Source organism: Terrapene carolina, unplaced genomic scaffold (genome assembly GCF_002925995.2).
Source record: "Terrapene carolina triunguis isolate 2854851 unplaced genomic scaffold, T_m_triunguis-2.0 Scaffold96, whole genome shotgun sequence".
NCBI lineage: Eukaryota > Metazoa > Chordata > Testudines > Emydidae > Terrapene > Terrapene triunguis.
The window spans coordinates 30,105,106-30,116,927 of NW_020664447.1; the positions used below are offsets into that span (position 1 = coordinate 30,105,106).

Sequence of the window (11,822 nt, forward strand, 5' to 3'; positions counted from 1 at the left end):
GGCGGCGGGGGGGAGGGCGGCGAGCCCGGCTGTGGCCCCGCTCTCCCCGGCGGCCGCAGCGCCGCGCCGCCCCCCTCCAGGTGCCGCCCCAAGCACCAGCTTGGGTGCTTGGTGCCGGCCCTGTAAGGTGGTTATACAACTGGCTGAAAAACTGTACTCAAAGAGTAGTTATGAATGGTTCACTGTCAAACTGGGACAGTGTATCTAGTGGGGTCTCACAGGGGTCAGTCCTGGGCCTGGCACTATTCAATATTTTCATTAGTGACTTGGATAACGAAGTGGAAAGTATCCTTATAAAATGTGCAGAAGACAGCAAGCTGGGAGGGGCTGGAAGCACTTTGGAGGGCGGGATGAGAATTCAGAACAACCTTGATCAATTAGAGAATTGGTCTGAAATCAATAAAATGAAATTCAATAAAGACAAGTGCAAAGTACTTCGCTAGGGAGAGAAAAAAGTCAGATGTACAACTACAAAATGGGGAATAACTGGCTAGGTGGGAGTACTGCTGAAGAGGATCGGGGTGTTCTAGTGGATCACAAATTGAATGAGTAACAATGTGATGCAGTTGTGAAAACGGCTAATGTCTTTCTGGGGTGTATTAACAGGAGTGTCGTATGTAAGACAGGGGAGGTAATTGTTCTGTTCTACTCAGCACTGGTGAGGCCTCAGCCGGAGTGCTATGTCCAGTTCTGGGCACCACACTTTAGGAAAAATGTGGACAAATTGGAGCGAATCCAGAGGAGAGCAACTACAATGATCAAAGGTTTAGAAAATCTGAGCTATGAGGAAAGGTCAAAAAAAACTGGGCATGTTCAGTCTTGAGGAAAGAAGACTGAGAGGGACCTGATGATAGTCTACAAATATCTTAAGAGCTGTTATAAAGAGGACCGTGATCAATTGTTCTCCATGTCCACTGAAGGTAGGACAAATAGTAGCTGGCTTAATCTGCTGAAAGAGAGATTTAGGTTAGATATTAAGAAAAACTTCCTAGCTATAAGGATAGTTAGGCTCTAGACTAAGCTTCCAAGGGAGGTTGTGGAATCCCTATCACTGTCCAACCTGGTCTTAAAAACTTCCAAACACGTGTCAGGGATGGTTTAGGTTTGTTTGGCCCTGCCACAGCGCAGGGGGCTGGACTAGATGATCTCTCAAGGTCCCACCCAGCCCTACATTTCTGGGATTCCTTTCTCCTTCCTATTTCAGCTGGCATTGATGCAGCAGTGTCTCTCCTGTGACAGTGCACTGTGTGGCAGGCTGGTACACAGGAAACTTCTGCCGCTCACACAGCCCCAGCTTGACTAGCCATCAGGTAGGGCTCTGGCAATGGGAAAGTGTCACAGATCCATAGGATTGGTGCTACAGCCCCAGCTTTGGAACAATGTCGTGGGGGGGACCCCTTCAGTGTGCCAGACCCCAAAGGAGTCTCTCACTTCCTCCAGAGTAAGCCATGCGGCTTCACCGCCTCCTTAGACTGGACCTCTGGGCCTGCAGCACTCCTGCTTCACACTGTGAGCGCCGTTCAGCAAGTCCAACTGAGACAGAAGATTTGTACGCTCTTTAGGGATTAATGCACCTTGCCAAGCATGTGCAGTGACATGCAGCATTGTCAAAACAGGGGGGTTTATAAGTCATCTGGAACAAAGCATTGGACGTCCTTAAGTGAGCAAAGAGGAAGGAAGGTTAAAGCCTAGTCCATTCTGATTAGCCAGAGCCCAGCCAAGCTGTAGTGAACCCCATTGTTCAAGTGCGCGCTCGCTCGCTCTCTCTCTCTTCCCCCCTCCACCCCACCCCTGCCGCCCGCCTCCGGTCAGGATCCAGGTGAGAGCCTCCCTGGGTGCCTCCAGCAGCCAACACTTATCCCCCCACCTAGAGTCCTCCTTTGTTCCAGACCTGGGACATGCTGCTCAGCTGTGCTCCGCCCCCACCCCCAGTGAGAGGCGGGGAAGTGTACATCTCTCTAGGTCATTGATTGCTAGGTCTCAATGTCCAGACAACTGGATTTTCCGTGTTCTTTTCAGAGGCTCCATTGATATGGGGACCAAGCCCCAGACATTTAGGTGACACCCATATCTACGTCTGAGCAAACAGCCCTTTTCTACCCCCTAAGTAACAGCGCAGCCCATAGGGGAAACTGAGGCACAAACAGGACTCAAAAAATATTACAGAAAATTCCCACTTCATCACAAGGAGTTCCCAGCTAGTCCAGTCCTGGCCTCTCCCAGCAAGGGATGCTGACGGGCTCTGCCTGTGGGGATCACAGAGAAGAGTGCAGGGGAGGGAATTTGCTGCAGAAGACTTGCTTACAATAGCATTTGACAGCATCAGTTCTGAATCTCTCCCTCTCTTCTCTTCCAGCTCAGAAGCAGGGGGCTGCCCCTGCCGTGAAGGTGAGTCCTTCAACCTGCGCTGCAGGCCTCTGGCACATCTCAGGCGTCCCTGTTCCTGTCTCACTTAGGGTTACACTAGCAGATGCTCCCAAGTCCCTGCCCTGATTCTGTGTTCCCCACAAACTGAACACTGTCATCGTCTGAGAACACGGGGGTGATGAGAATGTCTGGAGAGCCCCACCCCTGCTGGTGTCACATGGCACCGCTCTGTCTGGGATCCGGACCCAAGCACAGGCTCTGCAAGCACTGCACAGCCTATGGGGTGGCGAGGGAGCAGGTCACACTTGGGGCTGCAGTGACTGCACAGTGCACTGCCATTCAGGGGTATCGGGGCTCAGGTTCTCCGGGGAGGTGCCCTAAGGGGACTGGCAGGAGTGACTGGCTGGATAGACCTGATAGCCATTTGCTCGCACAGTGGAGCAGTGCAGGGAGCCTTTTCCCAGCCTGCTTGTGAAGTGTGGAGCTCCCAGTTGGGGACGGCAGGAAATGACAGGGTGGTGAGGTTAATCTCCCACCTGCAGAGCCCAGGCCTTGAGCTGTGTTGCTGGGGGTGGGGTTTGTCTCTGCCAGGCACCGGCAGGGGCTCTGGGAGTGGGGAGCACAAGGTCAGGGGCCTCCCTCAGCTGAGCAAATGGAAAGAGTTTCCTGGAGCTTGAACAGAGCCGGTTCCTGGAAGTGTGAGTGAGTCACTGGTGAGAGGCATCCCAGCTGGCCGGCTCCCCAGGGACCCCCACGTTTGCCCTTTGCCCTGCTCTCCCCCTCCACCTCAGGAGTTACTTTTCCCATGGTCTTGAAAACATTCCTTCTGGACCTCGCCAAAGCTGGGGCCTGGCCTTGCCCCCAGGAATGTGGTCTAACTCCTCTCCCTCCCATGGGTGTTTCTCCCCTCACACCCCATCCCGTGGGCTGCCTCTATTTTCTCCATACCTCTCCCCCACCCCCAGGGGCACCCAGCATTATAAAGCTGAGCCCCCCACTAACCCTCTGGTGCATGCCGTGTTCCAGGCAAAACCAGCCTGGCCAGTGGCCGCTGATTTCCGGACTCCCCCGAACCCCTCTCCTCCCAAGCCCTGCGCGAGGGGATTGGACTCACGGGAATTCCAGGCCCAGGGATGCCCTGCCAGCAGCACCCTGATGTTCAGGGACTGTCAGCAGGAAGCAGCCAGCTGTGCCCAGCAGCTGGGGAGGGAGGGGAGATTTTGGCCCTGCTCCCACACCGGGAGGAGGTCACTGGCACAGACTGTGGTGCTGGAGGAACATGCCTCTGGCAGCTCCAATTGCACAGGCGCGAACAGGCTGTGAGCAGTGTCCCAAGACAGCTCCAGAAGTGCACGATGTGAACTGGCCTGGGGTGAGCACTGTCACTCTGCCATTGAAACTGCCTCTTACGCCCAAGGGAGACTGAAATGGAAGGAAGCCTGGGAAAAAGAGGCTGCCTCCCACCTGCACCTCCTTGGTGTTTCCACCTGCCCCACTGCAGGATACGCAGCAGCTCAACCTCTCTCAGTGCGCGTGCATGCGCATACAGAGAGAGAGTTAGTTCCCCCGCACAAGCAGCTCTCTCTCTCCCCATCTCCTACTTGGCTTCTGTCATCCTGACCAGTGTCTCCTCTTTGCAGATAATGCCTTGATAGTTGCTGCCAAAAGTAATGATTTCCAGAAGGTAAGAGCTGCCATGTGCCATGAACCCAGCCACAGAGCTGGGGATGTGCTGCGCGTTTCCCCACAGCAGCTAGTTAGGACCCCAGTGTGGCATGAGCATCCCTTCTCCAGCACCCTGTTGGTGCCCGCTAGCCAGGCTCTGTCATTGCCCTGCCAGCCCCAGCTGTGACTCCTTCCTCACAGCAGTGCATGGAGCGTCCTTAACAGTGTGAGCTTCCTCCGAGCAGTGCCGGATGGGGTCCAGACAGGCTCACAACAAGGAATCCTTTTCTGGGAGGGCTGGCATATGCAGCTGTAGCCTTGCTGGCTGAGCTTGGAGAGTGGTTCAGTTCCCTACCCAGGTAATCTTGCTGCAGGTTCTGCTGGCGAAGGCCCGCCCTGCAGGGTGTGAGTGGGGAGGGCCTTCCCACAGGCACAGCTCTTGCTCTGGTGCTCAGAGGTTAGAGGAGGTCTGAGTAGGAGAAGCTAATCCAGAGCTGACTTGTGTTCCTGTAGTTCCGAGAGCTGCACCAGGCAGGAGGGGACCTGATGATGCGAGACTCCTCAGGTCAGACCGTGCTGCACCATGCCGTCAAATCGGGGAGCAAGGAGATTGTCAAATACGTCATTGAGAATGGTAAGCTGGGAGCCTGGATCCAGCTGTTGGTACAGTTCTGGGATGGGGGTGCTGTGACCCCTGGAGCTGGCACACAGGGATGGAGGCCAAATTCACTGACCCTCCCTATGAGTCTCTGCTTGAAGGGGATGATGCTAGTGTTCAATTGCCCTTCTCTCTGCCTTGCTGTGTTTGTGGCAACCTCTCTTCTCTCTGCAAGGCTTGGGAAGTGTCCTGTCCTTCCTTTCTGTTTGTGTGTATTCTCGCTGGCAGACACAAGGCCAGATTCAGCCTCAGACTTATGTGATACCCGTGTGATCTCACCGAAGCCAGAGGCAACTGAGGCTGCAATATGGCTTGGTGTAGTTTGGTGTGTTTTGAGTATTGATGCCTGGGTCTCCTGTCTGTTTGCTAGTTACCCGCTTTTGCCAGCGGGGGCAGCTCACAGCTTGGGTTTTGGTGGGTCTCACCAGAATGAGGGCTGGTTTTTCTTTTAAATTTCTCTGTATTTGGGTCCAGGGGCAACTCCTCCTCCCCAACCCTACCGGTCAGATTCCGCCACTGTTCCCGGGCAGCTACAACCCTAGCTGCTTGAGTCTCTCAGTTATCAGATGAGGTCTCTGTAGTGGTATGCAGGAGATCGCAGATGTGTGAGAAGACTGTGTTGTGCATTGCTGGGGAGCAACAAGAAGGTCTCTGTCAAGCAGGCTGGTCTCATTACCCCACATTGTCTTTCTCTCCCCAGCCCCTGCAGAGATCCTTGATGCGACAGAAGAAGAGAAGTAAGTTGCTTGTGGTTTGTATTATTCATTGCCCAAACCCTGTTTTCTATACCCAGCTGCCTTCACTGCAACCTCCAGCCACCACTTCCAGACCAGGCTTGGACTGAACAATCCCAGGGACTGAATTCTCCTCTCACCCAGGTGCTCTGTGAGGCAGGGGTGGGGTTCACTAGTGAAGAAGTGTGACCATACTGAATTTGCTTCCCATCCCAGGCCTCCCTTGCAGAGGTCCCTCACTGCAGCCCCTGTGTATGTCACTTGCCCTCTCACTTTGCTTGGGGATCTCACTCCTTCCTCTTGTCTCTTCTCCCCAGTGGCGAGACCAGCTTGCACCAGGCGGCTGCTCTGCGCCAGCGCACTATCTGCCACTACATTGTGGAGGCTGGGGCTTCGCTCATGAAAACAGACCTGCAGGTAAGGTCAGATGGGCTGGGAATGGGAGATGGGAGTGCTGGGAACAAGGGTGTACCTGGGGCACTGGTGAATGCCTGGAACAGAGATTCAGAAGGTGTGAGCCAGCTGGCTCGGCAGAGGAGCAGTGAAGGGAATGTGAGAGCACTAGCTTAGAGCCCAGCCAAATGTGCCACACATTCCCTATGTGAAGGGGGTCCCTGGATACAGTCTGGAGTCTCGGGCTTCTCCAGTAGTTCAGCATGGAGCACAAAATCTCACCTAGCCCTGCCCGCTCGCTAAGCAGCAGAACCTTACAGCTGCACAAAGGGTGTCTCCTCCTAGCTCTTTTCTGCTGCCCTTGTGGTTTTTCTAAATGAGTGGGTGGAATGTTTCTTTTCCCCCCTTCCCATCATCTGAGGTCATTGCAAGGACAGTCTCGCCAGAGAGTTCCCCTCCCAGCAGCGCTGTCAGCTCTCCCGAGTGAGGGGATGGGGAGGGGAGGGAGCTCTGAGAGATGCAAAGGCAGGGCGTGCTTTAGTAGCTAGCCCCACAGAGTGTGTTAGCAAGTGGGTCAGGCAGTGTCACCTATGTGCAGAATAAATTCTGCTGTGTCTTGGTGCCGGCCCATGAAGACCAAGACACAGCGGCTGGGATGCAGTCATGTCTCTGCCAGAGGAGTTGTAGCGAAGAGGGCGAGGTTATGTTTTGATACAAGAGGTTCCCAGGGGCTGGCATACAACAGTGGGGAAGCAGACGTGTCTCTGTGTCAAGGCTCTGTGTGTTGGGATATAACACAGGGAACAGAATAGCATCTCAGTGCCGGGCCAGCTCTGGGAGCTGGTAGATAGTGAAGAGGTGCAGTCATGTCTTGGTGCCAGAGGTTCCCGGGGCTGGGATACAGGAGAGGAGCTCACCTGGGCAGCCAAGCCTAATGAGGCTTTAAAAGCTTTTGAACGCTTTAGACCGCGATCAAGCCCTTTGCCAGCAGCCAGGGAGATGCTCTACAAACACTCCCCGGCAGCTGCCCTGCCTTCCTAACTTCCAGCGAATGACTCGGGCCTTGTTATGTGCCCAGATCGGGAATGGCTTTGTTTGGGGGCACATCGAGTGACCATAGAAACAAAGGAGAAAAGGACCAAGGTAGGAGGCTGAGGACTGGGTGGGGACTGTCACACTGAGTTCTTGGGGGCAAGTGCCCTTCCCCCCCCCCCCCCCCCCCCCCCCCCCCCCCCCCCGAGCCAGTGCTGAAGGGAATTTGTTTAAGGACTGACTGCCCAGCTGTAGGAGAGGGGGCCCAGCTGGGGTGTATTTGTTTGTATAAATGCACACCTGGCCTTGTGACTGTCTAGGAAGTCCTGTGTCCTCCCCAGCACTGACCTCTTAGAACTTGCCTGTAGTATGGACAAGAACAAACCACATTCTGGAAGCTGTATGTGAACCCTGATCCTTACAAAGTGTAATACAGTTTGGTAATGTGCATACAATACAGTTGGGTCCCATACACCGCAGGCAAAGCAAACCAGGGTAGAATGGGGCTGGGCTTCATCATGTTACATGAATCAGTTGAGCTGCGCGGAGGGCCCCTTGCAGCTCTTGTTTCAGACTGCGTTTCTGCAACAGACTCGGGCAGGCAGCGCTGCATCAGGGCTTGTGCAGTCAGAGGGGAAACACAATATTTCCTTTTGCTAATGAGCGTTTAGATTCTGCCTACTGAGGAGACCCCTGGAGGAGCACTGGGCAGTGAAGCACAACACACTGGCTCCAGCCTGCCGGGGGAGATCCCTGTGAGATCCTGGGCCTACGTGTGTGTGTGTGAGAGAGAGACTGCAAGTGGACTTGTGTGTGTCTTGCATCTATCTGCCTTTGTGCCTCTGTGTGTGTGGGCTTGTGTCCGCGTCTGCAGCTGCATCCATGTTTGTGAGACCCTTGCGTGTCTGAGCATTGTTTGCCCAAATGAAATATAGATGTGGATTGTCCCAAAGGCTTGGGATCCCTTCCCCCTTGTTCTGGCTGCCTTCACCCCGCTGAGCTCTGAGGGCCAGTGTGGGTAAGTTGCGCTCTCCTTGGGGAGGGGGTTTTCAATGGAAGCGACAGAGTGCCAGGTTTCCTTGGCCCTGCTCAGCAGAGGGTTTGTTCAGCGCGGAGGAGCTGGGGCAGTTAACCAGCGGGAGGGGGAAGGGAGGAGAGAGGAGACGGAGCTGAAAGCTGTTAACAGATTTGCTTTTTATGGAGTGCGGGAGTTCATTAGTGGACACAGTCCAGATGGCTGCAATAAGCTGGTGAAATGTGAGCCTCCTTGAGGAGCAGGAGCAGTTACTGGGGGGAGGGGGAGGGGGAGGGATGGTGTTTCAAAGCTCTCCCCAGACATACACCTCACTCCTCCCCCCACACCTCCTTCACTCTGTCTAGCGCCTGCCTTCTACACAGCTGAGAAAGCACAGGTTACAGAGACTGGACAGTCAGAGAGACCAGTCTTGGTCATCTTTATATGCAGTGCGTGAGGAGGGGAATACACGTAACAGGACAGTCTCTGTCCTAGCCAGCAGGAGGTGCAAATGGGCTTGACACGAACTCACCTAGCCAGCACCTTCCAGTCTCTTAGCAAAATCTAAGTATCCTTTCCAGCATGCACCTATATCTTCGTCATGCTTCCCTTCCCTTTATGGCAAACCTGTTACCACCAGACATTGTGCACCGCACATCTCGGCCATGTGCCCTGCAGGGAACCAAATATGGACAGCAGCAGTTTGACCCTGGGCGCTGCACTCCTAGAAATCCTCCTCCCAGCCTGTGGTTTTTGGGGAAAGCAGCACTTCTGCTAGGCCAGAAGTTTCCAAACTCTTTTGCTGGGCCCCCCTTTAGAGATTCATGTCCCAGGAGCACCACCCCTTTTTCTTAGAAACAGTATTTCCACGGATGCCTGGGGGCTGGGAGCCCAACCTAACCAGGGCACCCCTTTGCTCCCCAGCCCATGAGTATCCCCTGCCTGCCACCCACTCCAGGTGAGTGACCCCAGCAGGACACAGACAGGTGGGCTGCACCCCTCTCCTTATTCCCCTGCCCAACCTCCTGTGCAGGGAGAGGCCCCTCTTCCTCCATCTTTCAGCCTGGCAGCTAGTGTGAGGAATTCTTATTTTGTCAACAATATTTTGAAGAAACAAGAAAAAATTCATAACCAATCAGGTCCTCGCACCCTCCCAGTAACTTAATTGTGCGCACACACACACCCCAGACATGCCTCTCAGTTTGAAAACCAGTTTACTAGGCTACAAACAACACAGCCATGAAAGGGGAAGCAATGGGGGGGAGGGGCTACCCTAGGCACGGAGCTGTTAAGCAGGGAGGGACCCAGGTGTCTGGTGGAAGGAGAGCAGCATAATACTAGTGGTGTCGCAGCTCTTCACTAGAGACACCAGGCCGAGCACAGGCTGTAAGCAGAGCTCTCCCCACATGGTAAGAGCAGCTCTCTGATGCCCATGGTCAGCCCAGCAGGACATAAAATGGCAGGGAGAAAGGGGTGCAAGTGTGGTGGCCGCCATCTTGGCTACCACACTGGGGATTGAGCTGGGGGCCTCCAGAGCTAAAAGCACCAGCTGCTACAGCTCTAGGTTCCGTGCTCTGTGACGGGGCTGCAGACTGGGTACAGAGGAGCCCCTCTGACACTTGCAAAGTTACTGGCTGTGGGGGGGGATCTCCTGTGGGTCTGTGTTTTGGACGTTTCACCTCCGCTTTGCTTCCTTTTCCTCTGCACAGGGAGACACCCCCAAGCACAGAGCTGAGAAGGCCAACGACCCTGACCTGGCTGCCTACCTCGAAAATCGACAGCACTACCAGATGATCCAGCGGGAGGATCAGGAGACGGCTGTGTAGTGCTCAGTGTGCCTTACCCCGCGGTCCTGCCAGTGCGGGCAGGACAGAAGGGCGACTACCATGCTGCGGGTCCGGCCCAGCCCTTCCCGGATCTCTACTTAGTCCCAGAGGAGGGGGAAGAGGCGGCAGCAGCTCTGTCCCAGGCCTGGCTGAGGCTGTATTCATTTGTATAGTGGACATTTGGGACTCAGAGCCTGGCTCGCTCTCCCCCGCCATCTCCTACCACATTCCATACACCCTGCACTGGATGGATCTGCTCCGGCAGCTCTCCCACCCGTACATCCTATAGGAGCCATCTCCACGGTTGGGGAGAGATGGAGCCTCTGTGCTGTCCTTGTAAGTGGGAGTGAGTGATGACTGGTGCCCCCTCAACAGACTCCGTAGCCCTTGTGGGCTCTTGTTGTTCAGCTTCCACTTGCCTGCCCCAGTCATGGCTCCATGTGCTGCCTTTCCACTGGGCTCATCACCACTGGTACCGCCCCCACCCATCCTCAGGAGCCTACCTCCAGAACCTGCCCACACCACTCCCTGGGACAGCCACAGGGGGTCACCAGAGGGCAGCCCTGCTCCTGCAGTTGGCACTAGCTCTGCTGTCCAGACTGCAGAATAATTGGGGATGCTTGTGGGCCTGAGAGAAGTTAACTGCTATCCAGTTGACATACCAGCTCCTACTCCTGCTTCCTCCCTTTGCCCTGAGTCTCTATGCAGCCGCACAAGGGACCCCCAACAGCTGGAAGGGACCCCTGGCATGTCCAGTGGAGCCATGCCCATAAATCTGCCCTGAGTTCTAAGCAAGCTGTCTGCTTGTTGAAACTGGACCCAGGTGCCACAACAAAATTTCAGCAGTGTGCCCGGGTCTCCCATGCTTCCTCCTTCTGGCACTCCCCCCACTCTTTCCTGATTCCTCTCCCCCAAGTTCATCCGCTGCCTCCCCTTCCTTCACATGTGTTTCTAATTTGCTGAACACCAGCATGCTTGAAGTGTGGATAAAAAAATGTGCTGCTTACGCAGCAGGGAGGCTGCCAGGCTGAGGAGGGAGCTTGTATCTAACCTTGGTACAGGGTTCCTGACGCTCCAGCACCCGCATTGGAAACACTTGCCCTGTACCTTTCAACGTTGGGGAGGCCTCTTGTGTTTGGAGTGTGCCATAGTCCAGATACTCCCGTACCAAGAGTGCCAGGGAGCCGGATCCAGCATCTGGTACAAGCACCCCAGGGCCTAAGAGCTACAGCTCCTAGAGGTAAGGTATAGACGAGGCCCTGTCTAGCCCTCTGGCCCCATAGCCAGGGAAGGAGTCGTCCCTACAGTCTGTTCTCGGGGCTTTGCCCAAGCAATGGGACTCGCACGCCAGCCCCCTATCAGCATGGTTCACGAGATGCAGCCTGTGTCCCTTTGCTCCCTGCTGGGCCCTGCATAATTCCACCCCTTGCTCCTTGGCTTTCATGCAGATTCCCACTCTCTGGGCCGGGGCTCCCAGTTCTCTGTGCGTGGCCCCTCCTGTCTGCCCCGAGCTGCTTGGAGCTCCGTGCTCACCCAGCACCACGCGCCTGCCCCACCGCCGTCACTTCATTTGCCTTCTTTTCAACAGATACACAAATAAAGAAGGGGAGGGGGAGCTACCTCCCCGCAATGGCCCTGATCCCAGGCAGAGGCAGCGCAGTCTGCCCCAAATATTCCAGAACAATGAGGCTCACTCCTCTGCTTCTGGGGGAGCTCTAATCTGGGACCTGGGAAACATATCAAGCAGGTAGCCAGCTGGCCTGCACTTGGCTTTGTGCTGGGGTGGGTGCAGCAGCCTTAAATAGTCCAGGGCTGTTTGGGGTGTGACCCTTCACACTGCGCCAGTGTCTGACCCTGCCAGAGCATGGGAGCTGGCTAAGGGAGGGCAGGCTGTTACCAGGCCTGTCTGGACCAGAAGTTGAGTAGTTCAGGGGTGAATCTGGTGTGGAGCACAAGCAGTGAAACGTGAAGGCTCAATGGGGCCATGTTGTGCCCTGAAGCAGCCAGAAGGTGACTGCCTTCCAGTGAGTTCATCTCAGCCTTGGGTTGCTAGATGGCTCTGAGAAACAAGGCACCAGGGTGCTCCACTTGCCCAGCAGGTCTTTGACCACTGGGGCTGTGGGAGCCTGCGC

General features: G+C 55.2%; 1 protein-coding gene across 6 annotated transcripts in view; it reads left to right on the top strand.

The window, feature by feature from the left end:
* Positions 1-11,561, top strand: part of DGKZ (diacylglycerol kinase zeta) — an 80,690-nt gene extending 69,129 nt beyond the window's left edge. For 2 of the 6 annotated variants that reach the window (XM_029911449.1, XM_029911450.1), the window contains one exon: positions 2,357-2,583. In XM_029911449.1, the coding sequence (XP_029767309.1) occupies positions 2,357-2,456 (100 nt within the window). In that variant the 3' untranslated portion in view covers positions 2,457-2,583. Of the gene's footprint in view, positions 1-2,356; positions 2,586-4,007; positions 4,052-4,545; positions 4,667-5,390; positions 5,428-5,741; positions 5,842-9,573 lie in introns of those variants that run through there. The other 4 variants (XM_024214818.2, XM_029911451.1, XM_029911447.1 and 1 more) reach the window with 4 other exon arrangements.
* The last annotated feature ends 261 nt before the right edge of the window (positions 11,562-11,822 follow it).